The sequence below is a fragment of the Bufo gargarizans genome, chromosome 1, assembly GCF_014858855.1.
Source record: "Bufo gargarizans isolate SCDJY-AF-19 chromosome 1, ASM1485885v1, whole genome shotgun sequence".
Taxonomy (NCBI): domain Eukaryota; kingdom Metazoa; phylum Chordata; class Amphibia; order Anura; family Bufonidae; genus Bufo; species Bufo gargarizans.
This window is the reverse complement of record NC_058080.1, coordinates 495,351,372-495,374,795: the sequence shown is the minus strand read 5'-3', so window position 1 is coordinate 495,374,795 and position 23,424 is coordinate 495,351,372. Positions and strand designations below refer to the sequence as shown.

The 23,424-nt window shown below is 45.9% G+C and overlaps 1 protein-coding gene across 1 annotated transcript; it reads left to right on the top strand.

The window, feature by feature from the left end:
* Positions 1 to 1,882: 1,882 nt before the first annotated feature.
* On the top strand, positions 1,883 to 19,948 carry LOC122923558 (polyadenylate-binding protein 2). The gene is made up of 7 exons (XM_044274404.1): positions 1,883 to 2,238; positions 3,315 to 3,429; positions 4,220 to 4,287; positions 5,322 to 5,428; positions 17,420 to 17,507; positions 19,003 to 19,151; positions 19,237 to 19,948. The coding sequence occupies exons 1-7, from the start codon at positions 1,915 to 1,917 to the stop codon at positions 19,274 to 19,276; spliced, it is 891 nt and encodes a 296-aa protein (XP_044130339.1). The 5' UTR covers positions 1,883 to 1,914; the 3' UTR covers positions 19,277 to 19,948.
* The last annotated feature ends 3,476 nt before the right edge of the window (positions 19,949 to 23,424 follow it).

Genomic DNA, 23,424 nt, shown 5'->3' with positions numbered 1-23,424 from the left:
CTGTGCTGTGACATCACTGTGTTTATTATCCCTGTGCTGTGACATCAGTGTTTATTGTCCCTGTGCTGTGACATCACTCTTTATTATCTCTGTGCTGTGACGTCACTGTGTATATTGTCCCTATGCTGTGACGTCACTGTGTATATTGTCCCTGTGCTGTGACATCACTGTGTATATTGTCCCTGTGCTGTGACGTCACTGTGTATATTGTCCCTGTGCTGTGACATCGCTGTGTTTATTATCCCTGCGCTGTGACATCACTGTGTATATTGTCCCTGCGCTGTGACATCACTGTGTATATTGTCCCTGTGCTGTGACATCACTGTTTATTGTCTCTGTGCTGTGACGTCACTGTGTATATTGTCCCTGTGCTGTGACGTCACTGTGTATATTGTCCCTGTGCTGTGACATCACTGTGTTTATTATCCCTGCGCTGTGACATCACTGTGTTTATTGTCCCTGTGCTGTGACATCACTGTGTATATTGTCCCTGTGCTGTGGCATCACTGTGTATATTGTCCCTGTGCTGTGACATCACTGTGTTTATTGTCCCTGTGCTGTGACGTCACTGTGTATATTGTCCCTGTGCTGTGACGTCACTCTGTATATTGTCCCTGTGCTGTGACGTCACCGTGTTTATTGTCCCTGTGCTGTGACGTCACCATGTTTATTGTCCCTGTGCTGTGACGTCACTGTGTATATTGTCCCTGTGCTGTGATGTCACTGTGTATATTGTCCTTGTGCTGTGACATCACTGTGTATATTGTCCCTGTGCTGTGACATCACTGTGTATATTGTCCCTGTGCTGTGACATCACTGTGTTTATTATCCCTGCGCTGTGACATCACTGAGATTATCCCTGTGCTGTGACATCACTGTGTATATTGTCCCTGTGCTGTGACGTCACTGTGTATATTGTCCCTGTGCTGTGACATCACTGTGTATATTGTCCCTGTGCTGTGGCATCACTGTGTATATTGTCCCTGTGCTGTGACATCACTCTGTATATTGTCCCTGTGCTGTGACATCACTCTGTATATTGTCCCTGTGCTGTGACATCACTCTGTATATTGTCCCTGTGCTGTGACATCACTGTGTATATTGTCTCTGTGCTGTGACATCACTGTGTATATTGTCCCTGTGCTGTGACATCACTGTGTATATTGTCCCTGTGCTGTGACATCACTGTGTATATTGTCCCTGTGCTGTGACATCACTCTGTATATTGTCCCTGTGCTGTGACATCACTCTGTATATTGTCCCTGTGCTGTGACATCACTCTGTATATTGTCCCTGTGCTGTGACATCACTCTGTATATTGTCCCTGTGCTGTGACGTCACTCTGTATATTGTCCCTGTGCTGTGACGTCACTGTGTTTATTGTCCCTGTGCTGTGACGTCACCATGTTTATTGTCCCTGTGCTGTGACGTCACTGTGTATATTGTCCCTGTGCTGTGACGTCACTGTGTATATTGTCCTTGTGCTGTGACATCACTGTGTATATTGTCCCTGTGCTGTGACATCACTGTGTATATTGTCCCTGTGCTGTGACATCACTGTGTATATTGTCCCTGTGCTGTGACATCACTGTGTATATTGTCCCTGTGCTTTTGGGAGAGCCCCTCTATAGATCACAGCAGGTTTTGCTCTGGGGCCCCATGGTCACTTACGCCCCCGCCCTAGTGCTGGAGGGAGCAGGGTGTGACGCCGACTCCCAACTGACACCAGTTTCAGCCATTCCCGACATACCGGATGGGCGGGACTTTCTTCTGGCGCCTTAAACTACATAAAAAAGCCTTTCTCCAGCCAATTGGCGCCTGCAGCTGTATGATTGGCAGCGGAATCGACCAACCACAACTCCAGCTCAGTTATAAGGGTTGCCTCTAAGGCCGGGCGCTCAATCTCTCCTTAAGATGGCGGCGGTGTCCTCGGCGGCTGCATTGCGTGGGACCGACTATGAAAACGGGCTTCGTGGTGGGCCTGGCTCAGGTGGTGGCGGCGAAGATGTTGGCGATGACGAAACCATGGGGCGAGGCGGGCTAGATCTCGACCTGGAGTTGTTGGGCCCGGGCAGAAGAATTCGACGGATAGGGGGCAGAATAGCGACAGGGAGGAGATCCGGCGGACGGGGGAGCACGGAGAGCGGAGGCGCGGGCGTCCTGGAGGAGATGGAGGAAGAGGAGATGGAGGAGGAAGAGCCCGGAGAGCTCGGCCCGGACCCCGCCATTGAGGACCCGGTAAGCGCTGGGGCAGCCCGGACATCCAGGCCTGATACGGGGGAGGGGCAGAGCAGCATGCTCCAGGCATCCATTGTAAGGCGGAGTGACGTCATAGAGGAGCATGGCTCTGGGTGTGATGACATCACTGCTGGCTAGCTATGTCCTCCAATCTCTGCCTAATATTGTACACCCCTATAACCAGTAATGATTTATGCATGCAGATGTAAGGGGGGGATCACGTCTTATGCCTCCGTTTGACCTATACATTACAAAAACGTAGCCCACCACGCTCTTGTATCCTGTAGAGTCCGGTAAAATACGTATACTTGTGTACTTTTTTAATGGGACTCTATGGATCAGTCTGAGGCAATTGTTTAACGTATACGTTAATCAGATTGGAAAAAACGTGATGTGAACCCACCCTAACCGACCCGGTGCTGTACCCCAGCTTTGAAGTAGGCCCACGGCTGCGCCAGTGTCTGCAATGCAAATCTCTTGACTCAACGCAAAACGGTAGTGGTCACAAGTCGTGTCCACCGCCATCGCGTGTCCTATGGATGCAGGACATCCAAAGCGATGGTGTTCCCCACACCTACTCTGCAACTGGGGTACAGTAGAGGATGGATTGTGCATGTGTTCATCCCTGCTTATGGGGGACTCGGTTTTAGCTAACCCTAAGGGTCCTATGTCCTGCTTCCATACTGACTGAACGCTAGCAGATGGGTTCCTAGGAATCTGATCCCGGCTATTTAACCGCTTGCGTTCCATGGATATGAGGGACTGGGCGACTTAAATGCCATCAGCCCTGGAGACCAAAAAATGAGCTGATGGGTGTGTTCCCTAACAGCAGCCTGTGCCCTAGAGACTAAGGATAGTTCATTCTAGGCTGAAAACAGTGCTCAACAGAAAACCCTTCAAGGGGTTGTCCAGGATTTTGATGGGGTGCTCAGGATAGGCCAATATCGGATCAGTGTGTCCCTGCCAGCCCCTGGGGTTGTAGTAATGTCTCCACAAATGGTTTTCTATTATGTGACCTATGTTTGGGTTTATAGGCTTTCTAAATGACTATATGTACTTTATCACCTCTCATTCAGGAGCTGGAGGCGATCAAAGCCCGTGTCCGAGAAATGGAAGAGGAGGCTGTCAAGCTAAAAGAGCTGCAGAATGAGGTGGAGAAACAGATGAACATGAGCCCACCGCCTGGCAATGGTAAGACCTGCATCCCACGCCTTGGACATTGATAAATGGTGGTCAAGACTGAACGTTTATTCCTGGGGTGGGGGGTAATCACTGGCCACACTCCACCATGGCTGGAGAACTTTATAACAGGTGGAATAACTTCTTCCAGGTTGTCTGGTTTTCTGATGTAGGTCATCAGTGGTAGATGGGTGGAGAGGACACTGCTGATCAGCTGTTTGAAGAGGACACTGTTCCTATGAGTGCTGTTCTCTTCACTGTCCACATTGCAGCGGTGGAGCAGTGTAATTCCGTCCCATTCAGTAATCGATATCTGATCAGCGGAGGTCCGACAGCCCACGTCCCCAACAATCAGCGGTTACCTTATAGTTCACCTGCTAGAATTAATTGGAGAAGTGGGTTCACGTACTCGCTGCTACTTGTCCATGGAAGTCATGGAAAGAGGCAGAGTGGAATACCCCCTTTAACCCGGTTTTATATCTCATTGACATATGTGATTCTAAGGAGTCCACTTTTCAGCGGCTTCTACCAATACTGACAGTTTCCTATAAAATGTCCATTTGACGGCCATTGGAGTATCGGAGTAATGAAGCCCTTTTCCTGCGTGCTGCCTGCAGAATGGCTATGCTCACTGCAGACATTGCTTACTCTGATTTAGATCAGTAAGACGTGCCAAAGCTAGAGCACCTGCAGATCCAGCTCTGCTGTGAGACTTCCAGTGATTCCATCTGGTTTCCCACACTGATTGTCATGGAAGGACTAGTAGTATTTGGTAACATCCATGTTTCTTGTCTCTCTGCAGCTGGTCCAGTTATTATGTCCTTAGAAGAGAAGATGGAAGCTGACGCTCGATCGATTTACGTAGGGAATGTAAGTGCTTCATATATATAGGATGCCAACGTGGTTTGGAGACACATAGGCCTTCATGTACCACAATCTGAGAACGGGACTGGTTTCTGCACGGCAGCCAGCGTTCACCTTTCATTTTCCTTTATTTTGGACCTGAAACGTGTGCTCTGATGTCCGGACAGTTTAGGCTATTTTCACCGTCTTTGTGATGTCCATTCAGTGTGTACACCGCGTGATCTCCTGATATACATGCTAGACGTGTCCATTTGGTAGACCAAGGCAAAGTGTTCATTTGGCCTCGTCTTGATTGAGTATACCACACAAACCAGTGCATCTGCAGTGGAGGCCAAAAAGCAGCTTGGAACATGTATTTAGCCTTATTTTTTACTACAGATTCTTCATCAGATTTCCCACTAATGCCTACCAACTATTCATAGGATGGGGATAAGTATCTTACTGCTGGTGGTCTGACTGCTCCATTCTCTACTTTGAGACTGCCGGAGATAGCGAGTGCCGTACTCGGCAGAAGTGAAGGGAGCGGTGGTCATATGCCCACCACTGCTCCACCCTCATGCACTTCTGGACCTCCATTCTTTTGATTGTTTGAGGTTCCAGCGGTCTGACCTCCAGCAATCAGATGCTTGTCTCTGTTGGTAAGAGGATAAGTATTGTAAACTCCTTTAAAGGGGTTGACCAACCTTTCTAAGTGATGGTCTATTTGCAGGATAGGACATCAGCAACTGGTCAGCAGCAAGCGTCTGGTGCTCCTCACCTCTGCCGATCAGCTGTTCGTTCTGTGTAGTTCCATTGCTAGAACTGCACTGTCAACATTGTAGAGGACAGTGCTTCTCACTGCAGCACTGCCCCCATTGAATTGACTGAACTCTGTAGCTCTGACCATGGAACTACACAACAGCTGATCGGTGGGGTGTCGGGGCCCCTGCTGGGGATAGGCCATCATTTAAAGGCTGGACAACCCCTCTGATTTTCTGCTCCATATAATCAATAATTCAGGTAGTTAGACTTCTAAAAAAAAAAATTGTTTTAATCTGCAGGTTGATTATGGGGCAACAGCCGAGGAACTCGAAGCACACTTCCATGGTTGTGGCTCTGTGAACAGGGTAACCATTCTTTGTGACAAGTTCACTGGTCACCCTAAAGGGTAAGTCCTTAGTTACCCAAAAATCTTCCATTGCCAAAGTAATGTTGGCTCTGCAGCCTGCCGGTTGTTTGGGATTGTGACTGCTATATTTCAGCAGGTGTATGAGCCATAAACATGCCGCTATACGGTTATGAGAACCTGACCCTGGACACTTTAGAAATGCAGTCCTGGAGACTTATTCCATGTGATGGACATTTGTGTATGCTCATATTGTGCACTACAAGTTCTGCCCGCACTACAGTAATTCCAGGGGGGAAAAACTGCTAAACCTTTAGTTATTTATTTCAGTTATATAGTGCTGACATATGCCACCGAGTTGTACACTCATTGTCCCATGTTCCCGTCATCTGGCTTGGTGATTAATTTGGTAAAGTTCTGTGCACACTGTGCTGTAGGCTTTTTTTGGAGATGTAAGTTGGGAATATGCATAAGTGACCGCTTGTCAGCCATTGTGGCCTCCTAAATCTGGAGCAGTTCATGAAATGATCGTTGAGCTCTGGTTGGTACAGGTTATGATGTTGATAATTGAGGTCAATTATGTTAACCCCTTAAGATTAGTCTGTTTCGGACCTTAACTTGTCCTCTCCACAATTAGTTTAAAGTTAGCCATACTGCCATGTTAGATGGGTGCCCTGAATCATAACCATGCCTTTCTTGTGAAAACCCGGTCCACTGATCCTGAGAAATGTTTTATTTTTTTATTTTTATGACAAGTTTTTGGTATACCGTGGGCTGGGTCTCTGTTTAGTGCACATGACTTTACCCACGTCATCACTACTGACTCTAAAATCTCACAGACTGTCAATCAAATAAGACGGAGACACTGGTTAGGGTTCGTAGTTGGAGCAGTGGTGCATCAAATGGAGCCTTTTTGTTATGGTAATGCATTAACACCTCACAATCACATTGTGGAGGTGGGTCTGAGGATTAGAGAGGGAACACTCCCAACTCCCTATGAAGCTAGATGGATTCCGTATTTGCTATTGACTGCAGCATCTAAGGAGATAAATGGCTGAAATCAGAGGTTTCTCTGATCCTTGCTGTTGATCGAATGGGCACAGCTCGTGTCAATGAACATGACTTGCCTGTACGTCATGGTTCATTAAGGGGTTAAAGAGGACCTTTCAACGATTATGACACTGTGAGCTAAGAATACAGACATGGAGAGCGGCGCCCGGGATCTCACTGCACTTACTATACTATTATCCCTGGGCGCCGCTCCGTTCTCCAACTTTGCCCTCCTGTATCTCCGGTCACAAAGTTATGGTAGGCGGAGTCTGCCCTTGTTCTTCTGTAGCGCTGGCCAATCGCATTGCAGAGCTCACAGCCTGGGAGAAAATAACCTCTCAGGCTAGGAGCTCTGCGCTGCGATTGGCCATTGCTACAGAAGAACAAGGGCAGACTCCGCCTACCAGAATTTAGTGACTGAAATCTCTGCCTACTATAACCTAGTGGCCAGAGCTTATACCGGCAAAACGGAGCGGCGCCCAGGGATAATAGTAAGTGCGGTGAGATCCCCGGGCGCCGCTCTACATGTCTGTATACTTAGTTCAGTGACCTAATCGGTGAAAGGTCCTCTTTAAATGCCACATACTCCCTCAGTAGCACCCCATGCTTTTTTGCATGTTTTAATTACATAATGGGAAGATAGTTAAATTTTGGTTGCTTTTGGCACCAATGTTATGAGTTGATGTGCAGATCTGTGCCAATGTATCAAACACTGCATGTAGGCCTTTTAACCACTTAAGGACCACAGGTTTATACCCCCCTAGTGACCAGGCCCTTTTTTACAAATCGGCACTCCACAACTTTAGCGGTTTATTGCTCGGTCATGCAACTTACCACCCAAATGAATTTTACCTCCTTTTCTTCTCACTAATAGAGCTTTCATTTGGTGGTATTTCATTGCCGCTGACATTTTTACTTTTTTTGTTATTAATCGAAATTTAACGATTTTTTTTGCAAAAAAATGACATTTTTCACTTTCAGCTGTAAAATTTTGCAAAAAAAAACGACATCCATATATACATTTTTCGCCAAATTTATTGTTCTACATGTCTTTGATAAAAAAAAATGTTTGGGCAAAAAAAAATGGTTTGGGTAAAAGTTATAGCATTTACAAACTATGGTACAAAAATGTGAATTTCCGCTTTTTGAAACAGCTCTGACTTTCTGAGCACCTGTCATGATTCCTGAGGTTCTACAATGCCCAAACAGTAGAAAACCCCCACAAATGACCCCATTTCGGAAAGTAGACACCCTAAGGTATTCGCTGATGGGCATAGTGAGTTCATAGAACTTTTTATTTTTTGTCACAAGTTAGCGGAAAATGATGATGATTTTATTTTTTTTATTTTTTCTTACAAAGTCTCATATTCCACTAACTTGCGACAAAAAATAAAAAATTCTAAAAACTTGCCATGCCCCTCACGGAATACCTTGGGGTGTCTTCTTTCCAAAATGGGGTCACTTGTGGGGTAGTTATACTGCCCTGGCAATTTAGGGGCCCAAATGTGTGAGAAGAACTTTGCAATCAAAATGTGTAAAAAATGACCGGTGAAATCCAAAAGGTGCACTTTGGAATATGTGCCCCTTTGCCCACCTTGGCTGCAAAAAAGTGTGACACATCTGGTATCGCCGTACTCAGGAGAAGTTGGGGAATGTGTTTTGGGGTGTCATTTTACATATACCCATGCTGGGTGAGAGAAATATCTTGGTCAAATGCCAACTTTGTATAAAAAAAATGGGAAAAGTTGTCTTTTGCCAAGATATTTCTCTCACCCAGCATGGGTATATGTAAAATGACACCCCAAAACACATTCCCCAACTTCTCCTGAGTACGGCGATACCAGATGTGTCACACTTTTTTGCTGCCAAGGTGGGCAAAGGGGCACATATTCCAAAGTGCACCTTTCAGATTTTGCAGGCCATTTTTTACACATTTTGATTGCAAGGTACTTCTCACACATTTGGGCCCCTAAATTGCCAGGGCAGTATAACTACGCCACAAGTGACCCCATTTTGGAAAGAAGACACCCCAAGGTATTATGTGAGGGGCATGGCGAGTTCCTAGAATTTTTTATTTTTTGTCACAAGTTAGCGGAAAATGATGATTTTTTTTTTTCTCTTTTTTCCTTACAAAGTCTCATATTCCACTAACTTGCGACAAAAAATAAAAAATTCTAGGAACTCGCCATGCCCCTCACGGAATACCTTGGGGTGTCTTCATTCCAAAATGGGGTCACTTGTGGCGTAGTTATACTGCCCTGGCAATTTAGGGGCCCATATGTGTGAGAAGTACTTTGCAATCAAAATCTGTAAAAAAATGACCGGTGAAATCCGAAAGGTGCACTTTGGAATATGTGCCCCTTTGCCCACCTTGGCATCAAAAAAGTGTCACACATCTGGTATCGCCGTACTCGGGAGAAGTTGGGGAATGTGTTTTGGGGTGTCATTTTACATATACCCATGCTGGGTGAGAGAAATATCTTGGCAAAAGACAACTTTTCCCATTTTTTTATACAAAGTTGGCATTTGACCAAGATATTTTTCTCACCCAGCATGGGTATATGTAAAATGACACCCCAAAACACATTGCCCAACTTCTCCTGAGTACGGCGATACCAGATGTGTCACACTTTTTTGCAGCCTAGATGCGCAAAGGGGCCCAAATTCCTTTTAGGAGGGCATTTTTAGACATTTGGATCCCAGACTTCTTCTCACACTTTCGGGCCCCTAAAAAGCCAGGGCAGTATAAATACCCCACATGTGACCCCACTTTGGAAAGAAGACACCCCAAGGTATTCAATGAGGGGCATGGCGAGTTCCTAGAATTTTTTTTTTTTTTTGCATAAGTTAGCGGATATTGATTTTTTTTTTTGTTTTTTTCTCACAAAGTCTCACTTTCCGCTAACTTAGGACAAAAATTTCAATCTTTCATGGACTCAATATGTCCCTCACGGAATACCTTGGGGTGTCTTCTTTCCGAAATGGGGTCACATGTGGGGTATTTATACTGCCCTGGCTTTTTAGGGGCCCTAAAGAGTGAGAAGAAGTCTGGAATATAAATGTCTAAAAATGTTTACGCATTTGGATTCCGTGAGGGGTATGGTGCGTCCATGTGAGATTTTATTTTTTGACACAAGTTAGTGGAATATGAGACTTAGTAAGAAAAAACAAAAACAAACAAACAAAAAATTTCCGCTAACTTGTGCCAAAAAAAATGTCTGAATGGAGCCTTACCGGGGGGGGGGGGGGGGGGGGGGGGGGTGATCAATGACAGGGGGGGTGATCAATGACAGGGGGGTGATCACCCATATAGAGTCATTGATCACCCCCCCTGTAAGGCTCCATTCAGACATCCGCATGATTTTTTACGGATCCATGGATACATGGATCGGATCCACAGAACGCATGCGGACGTCTGAATGGAGCCTTACAGGGGGGTTATCAATGACAGGGGGTGATCAGGGTGATCACCCCCCTGTCACTGATCACCCCCCCCCCCCCCCCCCCCGTAAGGCTCCATTCAGACATCCGCATGATTTTTTACGGATCCATGGATACATGGATCGGATCCACAAAACGCATGCGGACGTCTGAATGGAGCCTTACAGGGGGGTTATCAATGACAGGGGGTGATCAGGGTGATCACCCCCCTGTCACTGATCACCCCCCCTGTAAGGCTCCATTCAGACATCCGCATGATTTTTTACGGATCCATGGATACATGGATCGGATCCACAAAACGCATGCGGACGTCTGAATGGAGCCTTACAGGGGGGTTATCAATGACAGGGGGTGATCAGGGTGATCACCCCCCTGTCACTGATCACCCCCCTGTAAGGCTCCATTCAGACGTCCGCATGCGTTTTGTGGATCCGATCCATGTATCCATGGATCCGTAAAAAATCATGCGGATGTCTGAATGGAGCCTTACAGGGGGGGTGATCAGTGACAGGGGGGTGATCACCCTGATCACCCCCTGTCATTGATAACCCCCCTGTAAGGCTCCATTCAGACGTCCGCATGCGTTTTGTGGATCCGATCCATGTATCCATGGATCCGTAAAAAATCATGCGGATGTCTGAATGGAGCCTTACGGGGGGGGGGGGGGGGGGGGGGGTGATCAGTGACAGGGGGGTGATCACCCTGATCACCCCCTGTCATTGATAACCCCCCTGTAAGGCTCCATTCAGACGTCCGCATGCGTTCTGTGGATCCGATCCATGTATCCATGGATCCGTAAAAAATCATGCGGATGTCTGAATGGAGCCTTACAGGGGGGGTGATCAATGACAGGGGGGTGATCAGGGAGTCTATATGGGTGATCACCCCCCTGGCACTGATCACCCCCCCGGTAAGGCTCCATTCAGACATCCGCATGATTTTTTACGGATCCATGGATACATGGATCGGATCCACAAAACGCATGCGGACGTCTGAATGGAGCCTTACAGGGGGGTTATCAATGACAGGGGGTGATCAGGGTGATCACCCCCCTGTCACTGATCACCCCCCCTGTAAGGCTCCATTCAGACATCCGCATGATTTTTTACGGATCCATGGATACATGGATCGGATCCACAAAACGCATGCGGACGTCTGAATGGAGCCTTACAGGGGGGTTATCAATGACAGGGGGTGATCAGGGTGATCACCCCCCTGTCACTGATCACCCCCCCTGTAAGGCTCCATTCAGACATCCGCATGCGTTTTGTGGATCCGATCCATGTATCCATGGATCCGTAAAAAATCATGCGGATGTCTGAATGGAGCCTTACAGGGGGGGTGATCAGTGACAGGGGGTGATCAGGTACTCAGGTGATCACCCCCTGTCATTGATAACCCCCCTGTAAGGCTCCATTCAGACATCCGCATGATTTTTTACGGATCCATGGATACATGTATCGGATCCACAAAACGCATGCGGACGTCTGAATGGAGCCTTACAGAGGGGTTATCAATGACAGGGGGTGATCAGGGTAATCAGGGTGATCACCCCCCTGTCACTGATCACCCCCCCCTGTAAGGCTCCATTCAGACATCCGCATGATTTTTTACGGATCCATGGATACATGGATCGGATCCACAAAACGCATGCGGACGTCTGAATGGAGCCTTACAGGGGGTTATCAATGACAGGGGGGTGATCAGGGAGTGTATATGGGTGATCACCCGCCTGTCATTGATCACCCCCTGTAAGGCTCCATTCAGACGTCCGCATGCTTTTTGCGGATCCGATCCATGTATCCGTGGATCCGTAAAAATCATACGGACGTCTGAACGGAGCCTGACAGGGGGGTGATCAATGACAGGGGGGTGATCAATGACAGGGGGGTGATCAATGACAGGGGGGTGATCAATGACAGGGGGGTGATCAATGACAGGGGGGTGATCAATGACAGGGGGGTGATCAATGACAGGGGGGTGATCAATGACAGGGGGGTGATCAATGACAGGGGGGTGATCAATGACAGGGGGGTGATCAATGACAGGGGGGTGATCAATGACAGGGGGGTGATCAATGACAGGGGGGTGATCAATGACAGGGGGGTGATCAGGGAGTGTATATGGGTGATCACCCGCCTGTCATTGATCACCCCCCTGTAAGGCTCCATTCAGACGTCAGTATGCTTTTTGCGGATCCGATCCATGTATCTGTGGATCCGTAAAAATCATACGGACGTCTGAACGGAGCATGACAGGGGGGTGATCAATGACAGGGGGGTGATCAATGACAGGGGGGTGATCAATGACAGGGGGGTGATCAATGACAGGGGGGTGATCAATGACAGGGGGGTGATCAATGACAGGGGGGTGATCAATGACAGGGGGGTGATCAATGACAGGGGGGTGATCAATGACAGGGGGGTGATCAATGACAGGGGGGTGATCAGGGAGTTTATATGGGGTGATCAGGGGTTTATAAGGGGTTAATAAGTGACGGGGGGGGGGTGTAGTGTAGTGTGGTGTTTGGTGCGACTGTACTGACCTACCTGAGTCCTCTGGTGGTCGATCCTAACAAAAGGGACCACCAGAGGACCAGGTAGGAGGTATATTAGACGCTGTTATGAAAACAGCGTCTAATATACCTGTTAGGGGTTAAAAAATTCGGATCTCCAGCCTGCCAGCGAACGATCGCCGCTGGCATGCTGGAGATCCACTCGCTTACCTTCCGTTCCTGTGAGCGCGCGCGCCTGTGTGCGCGCGTTCACAGGAAATCTCGCGCGGCGTTAGTGTGACCTGGGAGAGCCGCCGCGATGACGCCTTTCGGCGTTAGCGTGGCGGCAAGCGGTTAAAGGGTTTCTTAAATCACCAATTGTTGTAGCGCTCTAATCATGAAAAACATTTTTAGGATTTTTTTTCCCCCTAAAATCCATAATTGTTTTATTTTTTTTAGATTGTATTACCTTTTTTAGAGATGCTGTAGAAAAAAAGTAATGGTCTGCCGTGCTAAAAGTCCAAAGGCGGATGTAAACCCATTAATGCAAAATGGGCAGCCAAGACATCTGTACGCTGATCGGAGCCACTGTGGCCAGATTGTGCGCTCTGATCCATTGCTATGACTGCCTGCTCCCTTGTAAAGGCTCCCAGGCCTGTCATAGTAACCTGCCTGCAAAGCTGTGCCACATGCAGGCTTCATAGGCAGCCATTGAAAATCCTGTAGACTGCAGTAGTATTCTGTTGAAGTCTGTGGTACAGGAGATTGTTTGGAAGCCTCCTAAGAGACTAAAAAGAACATGTTTAAATAACATGTTTTTTTTTTTTTGTTTTTTTTAGTAGTAAAAAAATAACAGAAATTTGGTTTTGTATAGTCACTGCAATTTAGGGGACTACACCTGACTTGTGCTATGAGAAATCAGGCGTCCTCCGATTCAGAGACGCAGACCGCTTACTGTGTAATGGATTCTCTAACTAGTGAAGCATTTATAAGGGCTCTTTCACATCTGCGTTATAGTCTTCCGGCATAGAGTTTCGTCGTCGGGGCTCTATGCCGGAAGAATACTCATCAGGATTATCCTAATGCATTCTGAATGGACAGTCCGTCCTTCAGGATGTCTTCCGTTCCGGAACGGAACGTTTTTTGGCCGCAGCAAATAGCACAGCATGCTGCGCTTTTTGCTCCGGCCAAAAATCCGGAACACTTGCCGCAAGGCCGGAATGAATGCCCATTGAAAGGCATTGATCTGGATCCGGCCTTAAGCTAAACGTCGTTTCGGCGCATTGCCGGATGCGACGTTTAGCTTTTTCTCAATGGTTACCATGGCTGCCGGGACGCTAAAGTCCTGGCAGCCATGGTAAAGTGTAGTGGGGAGCGGGGGAGCAGCATACTTACCATCCGTGCGGCTCCCGGGGCGCTCCAGAGTGACGTCAGGGCGCCCCAAGCGCATGAGTGACGTGATCACATGATCCATGCGCATGGGGCGCTCTGACGTCATTCTGGAGCGCCCTGGGAGCCGCACGGATGGTAAATATACCGCTCCCCACTACTACTATGGCAACCAGGACATTAATAGCGTCCTGGGTGCCATAGTAACACTGAAAGCATTTTGAAGATGGATCCGTCTTCAAATGCTTTCAGTACACTTGCGTTTTTCCGGATCCGGCGTGTAATTCCGGCAAGTGGAGTACACGCCGGATCCGGACAACGCAAGTGTGAAAGAGGCCTTAGTGACCAGTCAGGAGTGTATGGAAAAAGGAATGATGAAGGAAAGTCCCTTTCTAAATGTAATATCTTGCTACCTCAGCAGTTTCTCTACTCGCTAATACAACAGAATTAAAGTTCCTTATAATTGTGGAACAGACTAATCAAGTATATAGCCTGTGTTTTAAACATGGGACGTACAAAATGGATGCTGCTTAACACAGTAAAATATTGCAGTTCCCCTCTCCTTGTGTAAAATCCTGCGTTTCATGACTTGTAATCGGATACTAGCAAACGGTCATTAAAACATAGACTTAAAGGGAACCTGTCATGTGGATATTTGATTAGTTATATTATAATTATATACAATCATTAACTACTAAAAAGTACCTTAGATGTATTCACTTACTGGTGTGATAGATGGTTACCTCATAATATACACACAAAGATGCCGCATGCTAATGAGCAGATTGGAGTCCAGCGTATATTTAATTCAGCGCTATAGCCACTCCCCTGCTGCTGATTCATATGGGAAAAAACTGTCATTCAGCAGCAGGTGGGCGGGGAAAGTCAGGAGCTCATGAATATTCATGACTCAACATTATCAGCTGGAGCTTTTCAATACAAGATGTTGGCAGATTGACTGGGTCAATTAAAGAAAGTGACCCAGCATTTTGATAAGCGAATCAGTCACATATTTATGTTGCCCTTAGTTAGGACAATATAAAACTGGTGACAGGTTCCCTTTAAAGGAGTTCTGCAGTTTGTTTAAACCGATCTATCCTCTGGATAGATCAGCATCTGATCGTCGGGGGTCAGGGACCCCTGCCGATCGGCTGTTTGAGAAGGCAGCAGCGACTCCATCAGCGCCGTGGCCTTCTCACTGTTTACCGCTGGCCCAGTGACGTCACGACTAGTATGAACTGGCTGGAGCTTAGCCCCGCCCAGGCCATTGATGCTAGTCGTGATGTCACTGAGTCTGCAGTAAACAGCAAGAAGCTCCTGGAGCGCCGCTGCCTTCTCGAACAGCTGATCGGTGGGGGTCCCGGGTGTCGGACCCCTGCCGATCAGATGCTGATCTATCCAGAGGATAGAGCATCAGTTTAAACAAACTGCAGAACCCCTTTAAACATGGAGAATACTTAGTGGAGTCCAATGAGCACAATTCATTAACCACTTAATTTCTTTCACAGTGATCATACTGAGCTGCAGAATGAGCTTGATTTTGTTTTTTTTCAGTTTCACCCCACAATTTTTTTCCCCAGTACAAGATATGGTAAATTGAATGATGCCCTTGAAAATGCTGATTAATGAAAAATGTAAAATGTTATGGCTGTTGTAAAGTCAGGGGAGGAGAAAAACTGAAGCAAAAATTGGCCTGGTCCTTAAGGGCTAAACACCCTCCTGCTTTTATTAAAAAATAAATAAAATCCAGAATAGTTACATAGGTGGTTAATGTTTGATGGCAGTGTTCTGTACCTGGTAGTGGCAGAGCTATTACATTGGCGCAGAGGGAAGCTCTAGATCAGCAGCATGATTGGCTCCTTTACAAAGTAATGAGTGAAGTAGAGGGGTTAATTGCAGTCATAAACCTAATTACAAAGCGCTGCTTGAAGGCTCGGGAAGGAGGTGCTGTGTAATGGGGACGCCTCATCAGTGTAAACAATGGGGATATGGTGGTGTCATTGTGAGCGGGCAGGATGGTGTATAGTTCTGAGTAAAGATTCAGCTAAACGTGTAAGGGTTTTTCTCATGAAAATCTCAGCTCTTTCTGAGCTCAGCAGCCAAGTTGGCCACCTTATCAGTGGTGATCAGCCTTCCCTGTAGACATAGCTGTCGATCTCTGATCAGACCACCCACTTGGCGTTTAAAGAGCAGAATTTCATGACACAGTACAAGATTTGCTTAAACTTTTCCCACAAAGCTATATATCTGCTCTGCTCCTCCTGGTCTATAACCTACTGCCTGTAGATTATGCAGCATTTTCATGGTGACAGGTTCCCATTACATGCAGTGTAGGCACAAGAAATGGTTTGCATGGATTTGCAAATTAAAAAAGATTAAGAAATAAACCACTCGTTTTTGTAGAAACTTGAAACTTTAACTGGTGTCCTTTTTAAATTTTCATCAGTCCATAGGATATGTAGTCAATATCAGATTGGCGAACATCTGTCTTCTGGCACCCCGATAGTAGCTGCTGTGTGCTGAAACGGGCACCGGACGGCACTGCTCCATGCTCCAGGTTGTCGCTACGCAGAGCTGTGCTGTTCGCACGCAGCGCTCCCTGCAACCAGCTGATTGGCGGGGGTGCTGGGAGTCGGACCCCTGCCGATTATCATATTGAATCAGTCTCGGCCCTATTTTAAGTGGCTACACTGCTGCCTCCATAAAATGTTTAACATGTATACTCTATACAAGTCCATATCATACCCGGAATACACTTCTCATTGTTTTCAGTAGGAAAATATGACTGCATATGCAGAAGGTTTTTTTACCTTTGATGTAGAATTTATGGTTCAATATCTTTTTATTGAAATACAAAGTGCATATTGGCATACATCGAGAGAATGCTTACACGAGGGTGATGGCTACATAAGGTGTGAAGAATAAAGCCCCCAAAGTAACCCACAACAGTGACCTATCCAATCCACAGTGGCTTCTGCAGCAGTGTAAACTGCAGACAGCAGAGGAATTGCTTCTGCAGGTTCCATGGCAAAAGTACATGTTGCATTTTTCCAACTTGTATTTCTGCCATGTTGACATGCCTGATGAAGACGGCTCATTTATTCATGGCTGATCACTACAATGGAGGCTATATGGGTGTTATAGTAACATTATAAGCTTAGGGGTTGTCCGAGTAAAAAGGTTAGCAAATGTTATAAATTAACAATGCTTAGTGTTTTCTGGCCTTTAAGTGATGACTCGGGATAGGCTATCACTAGCGGACACCTGCATCCCCGTCCATCAGCTGTTCAGATGCAGCTCAGTTACCAGAAGTCTGCTCTGGAACCACACGGCAGTGTAGTGGACAGAGCTCCACTCCATAGCAGGGACTTCAGTGTGAGCAGCACTGTTGGAACGAGCTTCCTGCACTACACTCCCCATGGCATGATGACCCAGTCGATGTGCAGAAGCATCCAGTCACTGGCCTCAGTGGTCATAAACTTACTGACGTCACTGGTGAAGCCTTTTTATCCTTTAAAGTGACTCAATTTATGGAATTCCAATGCTCCCTGCTCCATAATGACTTCTGGTTTCTGATGTTCAGGGGGAATTCCCATATGAAAAGTGTACTGCACAAAATGTGACCATTCCTGAAATGACTTGGTGATCTGTTCCTGCAGGTTTGCCTACATTGAATTCTCCGATAAAGAATCAGTCCGGACATCCATGGCATTAGACGAGTCCTTGTTCAGAGGTCGACAGATAAAAGTAAGTAGATTCCAGTTTTCTTAACATTGGATGCTTGATGGTGAAAGTACTAGCCAGTGTCTGCTAAGAGTTGTCTATCCCGTTCTTTTCCCATCTCTGGATTCGGTGTGAAACCATACAAACCCAGCAATGTGCCAGTGGCTCCGATGCTTATTGCACATTTTGGCAATTAGGTTATGGCAGGCTTCTTGGAGAAGTCTTGTTTGAGTGTCATACCCTTTACCACCGTCTGTTGGTCACATCCTTCTGTTGTAAACTGGTCATGTATTTTCTGTTGGCAAGAGATTCTCCTTCTGCAGTTTGTAGCATTATGAGCCTTTTACCTTGATATAGGAGGATCACTGAGTAACTTTTATTGGAGGATCACTGAGTAACTTATTTCATTTTGTTTGAAGTCGTATTTTATTGGGCGTTTAAATTCACCGGTCAGGTGAGTTCGGCTGACAGTAGTCTCTTTGGGGGGCCTCAAGATTGAATCAGTTTGTGTGCTCTGTTTAACTTTGGGAGAGGTTTAAGGACGCAGACAAAGCATTCAGAGTTTCTGACAGATTTAGCACAGGATGCATTCTGCAGCTTGCTATGTACTAGGATACATGCAAGCTACTGGCTTCCAATAGACATTTTATTGGCATTATAGGGGTTTTGTATTTGTTTTCCCAAGACATAAAGCCTCATGCACACATCTGTGGAACACGGACCGTGAGATACCGGCCTGGATTCCTGCTGAGTGCAGGAGCGCATGGGTCATTGGTTGCTATGACGCTGTGTGCCCGCTGCTGTTCAGTAATACTCGTATAGATAATACATTACTGTACAGCAGTGGGCGCACAGTCATAGCAACCAATGATGCCGTGCACTCAGCATGAATCCAGGCCGGTATCTCACGGGCGTGTGCATGAGGCTTAAAGGTTACAGGATTCTAGAGGATATGTCCATGACAGATTTTAGCATTTATTTATTTTTTGCCAAGTTGATTTATCTGCAGCCATGTTCTTGTATAGGGTTGGAAATGTTTATTGGGATTTTTGCTCTGTCTTGGGGTGTGGATTGCATGTATGTAACGGTAAGACAGGTGTATTGCTCTGTGATTTTGCCTTTTAGGCGAAGGGGATAAAAATCTCCCATGGTATTGGGGTTTGAAAAGGCAGTTCCCAATAACGTTCACGATGCCACGAACGCCCGTTCCAACTTTTCTATCCCTGTTATTTTGTATTCAACCAATGTGCTACAGATCATTTTATTCAGATTATCCTGGTAAGCAAGTCTTACAAGGAATTCAGTGCTTGGGGATTTGTAAGCAGATAAGTTCTCAGCTGTAGTTCTATCAAATAATTTACCATACAAGGTGAACTGAATCTGTGAGGCCTTCTGAAGCGCTCTGCCTCGAGGCCCTGGAACGTCCTGTAGTTACCCAAGTGTCAAACTCGTGTCACACCTAGTAATTTGCTGTACAGTGTAAACTTTCATGCATATTTTAAATGTTCTCTTTCTACAGGTGGTTCCAAAAAGGACTAACAGACCTGGTATAAGCACAACAGACAGAGGCTATCCACGGGCAAGATTCAGGGCTAGAGCGGCGTCCTATAGTTCTCGTTCCAGGTTCTACAGTGGCTACACAGCGAGGCCCAGAGGACGCGTGTACAGGTCTGGGCTGGAGTAGTGGAGATCATCTAAGTTGGGATTGGAGTATATATTCTGGCTTTTCTTACACTAGGCTTATTTCTTTCAGGGGACGAGCTCGAGTGACGTCATGGTATTCTCCTTACTAAAAATATATCTTTAGGAAGACCTGAGAGGCAAAAAACACAAAAAAAAAAGAAAAAAAGAAGACTGGAATGATTTCTTAAGAGAATTAATAACATGAGGTCCCCTGTGGACCATCCTTTTCTCATTTGCTCCCATGCCCCATGTAGAGGCTACAAACACAAAAGATGGGTTTGGTAGGCCAGGTTCCTGAAGCTTGATGTATTTTAGAGAATGTAGGTGATCAGTCCTTATTCTCAGTGTATGACTTGTCCCTGGGTTACACGGGGGGTCTGATTGTTCCATGTTGGGGGAGTTAACGGGCTATAACAAATGCACAAGTGGAATGGTTCCCAGTGTAATGTTAGCTATGGGGAGGGAGGGTGATGTCTGCTTAAACATCCTGCTGTTTTCTTTTTTTTTTTTTGCGTGTTTTTATCTTTGCAGGTTTCTTTCTGTGGGAGAAGCTTGTTTCCCGGAGAGACTCAGCTGCCCCCTCACACCAGCCTTTTCTTTAGTTTTATTCTAGCTCAGATTCCTGCAAACTGTTGAAGAAACAAGCTGGGCGTCTTTTGTGTTTTAGAATGGTCTTTCTCATTTTATTTTTTTTCTTATTTTATTTTTTGAGATTTTTTTTTTTTTTATATCTAGTGGCAGGCAGGGAAAGGAGAAAAATAAAAAAAAGATGGTAAAATGGATATTGTCGTCTGATCTGTGAAATGGTAAGGAGAATATACATATTGCAGGCTTCTAGGGGGCCAAAGTTTATTGGCGGCTTTGGTCAGAAAGCATCAGCCAGACAATGGTTAACATTCTCACTAAAACGCTTAATTTTGTGGTCAGTAGAAGTTTATGAATTCTGCAAAATGCCACAGGAAAATTATACCCGTCTGCTCCTGCGTTCAGTCTAGGTACAGCTTAGGCCCTGGTAACATCGGTGTTGTGGCCTCCAGAAAGCCTGGAAGCAGAGCTGGATCTGTCGTGTAACAGATGCGCCATTAATAAATGGATCTGCGGTGGTCTAACAAGGTTTTGATCATTTTAAGGTTGTGGACCTCAAAATACATATGGTCATGTGCATGAGGCCTAAGGCTAATGCATTCCCATGGTGATGCATGTTGGAAAAGCAATCTAATGATTCCTTGTTCAAGTTCTCTAGGGGCACTGTTAAAGTAAAAAAAAAAAATTAACACCCCCTTCCCCTAAAATTAAAATAAACAATTAAAGGGGTTGTTAACGCAGACATACCCATATTTTCACCCAGGCAGCCCTCTGATAGCATTTGAGCACTTCATGAACCCTGACAACCCCTTTAACTGGGTATCACTGTGTGCAAAAACACCCTATAAAAAAAATCTGAAAATATTTATCCCATATGGCAAAATGGAAGTCAAAATGTTTCTTCTCCTTCCACAAAAAAATTGTATAAAAAGTGATCAAAAACTCACACACTTCAAAACTATCAATAGAAATAGCTCAGTACAGTTATGGGGGTTTTAATATGGCGATGCAAAAAAAAAAAAAAATGAAGGGGTTTCCTGGTAATTGCCAGCAGTTTGTTGCTCCTGGCAGGGACCTGAAGATGGAGACTGGAGGAGCAGGCAAGTAGTAGTCTTCTTTTTACAGGAGGCATGACCTAAAATCAATGACTGGAAAACCCCCTCCAAAGGGCATCTGTCAGCAGATCTGTACCTATGACGCTGGCTGGCCTGTTGTATGTGCACTTAGCAGCTGAAGACATCTGTGTTGGTCTCATGTTCCTTTTTCTCAGTAATGTGGGCACATGAAGTTTTAATGGGGGCATTGCCGTTACATCTTGAGGTTCTGCTGTCTGGAAAATGTGCCCTCTTCACTTCAATTGACTTTAAGACCAGTTGTGATGTTTTCACTGCCATTGCTCCTAGAGGCTTATTTGCATATAAAACAATTTCTCTCAGCAATGCGGGCACATATGAACATGAGACCAACACAGATACCTTTAGCTGCCAAGTGCACATACAACAGGTCAGTCAGTGTCTTGGGTACAAATCTGCTGACAGATGGCCTTTAACACTGTGCAACATTTGCAAATGTACCCATTGCATGTGTTACTGGAGAATGAGGTTCTGAAGAGTCCCTTTTCCTGTGTATAGAGAGGCTGAGAAAATCTATGTCTGGCAAAAAACTAAGAATACGTACCTTTACCTAATAACCCTGATCACAGAGATTCAGTGGGTCGATCTCCCACCTTTCTCTGTTTTACCATCTGCTGAGCACTTGCCATTTTATTCTGCAAATTCTCACCATGCTATTAGTGTCTACGGGCAAGCATGTTTGATAGTCTCCAAAGACTTGGGCCTCTTGCACACTGCCTCTGTTCGGCTGTTCTGTGCATTGGGGACTGCAGTTTGCTGCTGCAACAGATCAACTTGAATGGGTCTGTACCGCAAAAAAATAAAAAATAGAACAAGTTCTTTTATTTATTTTTTGTGGTGTGTAGGTATGGAGAGAAACCCCACGTCTGCGAGACAGCCGTGTGCATGATGCTTAGGGTGCATTTACACCAACAGATGTTCTGACCAATCATTGGTCAGATGCCGTTGACACCGATTTTGTTAGATAATCTGTTGGCGTGAATGCACCCTCACTGCTGCACTTTGAATCTATTTCTTTACATCCATCGGTCTTTCAAAGTGCACTCCTAGGTACAAAGCCAAAATCAAGATCAATAAAGCAACGAGCAACCTATTCAACTAAGGCTACTTTCACACTCGCATTTGGTGCGGATCCATTCAGAACGGAATCGTTTATATATTATTTTTAACATAGCCAAGACTAACACCATTGAAAGTCAATGGGAGACTGATCTGTTTTCTATTGTGCCAGATTGTGTCATAGAAAACGGATCCGTCCCCCTTGACTTACATGGTGTGCCAGGACGGATGTGTTTGGCTCAGTTTCGTCAGATGGACACCAAAACTCTTCAAGCAGCGTTTTGGTGTCCGCCTCCAAAGCGGAATGGAGACTGAACGGAGCCAAACTGATGCATTCTGAGCGGATCCTTATCCATTCAGAATGCATTAGGGCAAAACTGATCTGTTTTGGACCGCTTGTGAGAGCCCTGAACGGATCTCACAAACAGACCAAAACCAGTGTGAAAGTATACTAAACTAGCTCAATGTCTTGTTCCTGGCTGTGCAGCACATGCAAAGTCTTCTACTCCCTCTACAGACGGTTGAGATTTATACTAAGGCTCCATTCACATGTCCGTATAATGGGTCTGCATCCGTTCATTCTCCATGGCAGGCATGCTCAACCTGTGGTCCTCCAGCTGTTACAAAACTACAACTCCCATCATTCCCAGACAGCCTACAGAAGGGCATGGTGGGAGTTGTACAACAGCTGGAGGGCCACAAGTTGAGCATCCCTGCTCTATGGATGTGGAGAGCACTATGTGCTCTCCACATCCGCATTTCCGGAGCACTCCCCCCGATCTTCTGGTCTGCGGCTCTGGAAAAAAAATAGAACATGTTCTATTCTTTTCCGCAATTGCTGGCCGGGTGTATTGCGGATCCACAATGCACTATGGATGTCTGAATGGGACCCTAAGGCCTCTTTCACACGGGTGTTGCAGGAACATGAGTGATTTTTCAGCGTGAGTGCAAAACATTGTAATGCATTTTGCACGCGCGTGAGAAAAATCAGCATGTTTGGTACCCGAACTTCTTCACAGAAGTTCGGGCTTGGGATTGGGGTTCTGTAGATTGTATTATTTTCCCTTATAACATGGTTATAAGGGAAAATAATAGCATTCCGAATACAGAATGAATAGAACAATAGCGCTGGAGGGGTTAAAAAATAATTTAACTCCCCTTAATCCACTTGCTCGTGCAGCCCGGCTTCTGTTGTGTCTTTTTGCTGTGTGCAGGAACAGGACCTGTGGTGACGTGACGGACCATGTGATGACCGGAGTGACATGATCAATCACCATGGTAAAAGATCATGTGATTACCAAAGTGATGTCACCACAGGCCCTTTTCCTGCACATAGCAAAAAAGACAGAAGAGAAGCCGGGCTGCGCGAGCAAGTGGATTAAGGTGAGTAATTTTTTTTTTTAACCCCTCCAGTGCTATTGTACTATGCATTCTGTATTCAGAATGCTATTTTCCCTAATGAGCAGGCCTCCATCCCGATC

Excerpts from the sequence above, each read along its gene's own strand:
- LOC122923558 (XM_044274404.1), top strand. The coding sequence starts at position 1,915 with ATGGCGGCGGTGTCCTCGGCGGCTGCATTGCGTGGGACCGACTATGAA. Across the intron at positions 4,288-5,321 it reads GATCGATTTACGTAGGGAAT|GTTGATTATGGGGCAACAGC; the intron begins GTAAGTGCTTCA and ends TTTAATCTGCAG. Across the intron at positions 19,152-19,236 it reads CCCAGAGGACGCGTGTACAG|GGGACGAGCTCGAGTGACGT; the intron begins GTCTGGGCTGGA and ends TATTTCTTTCAG.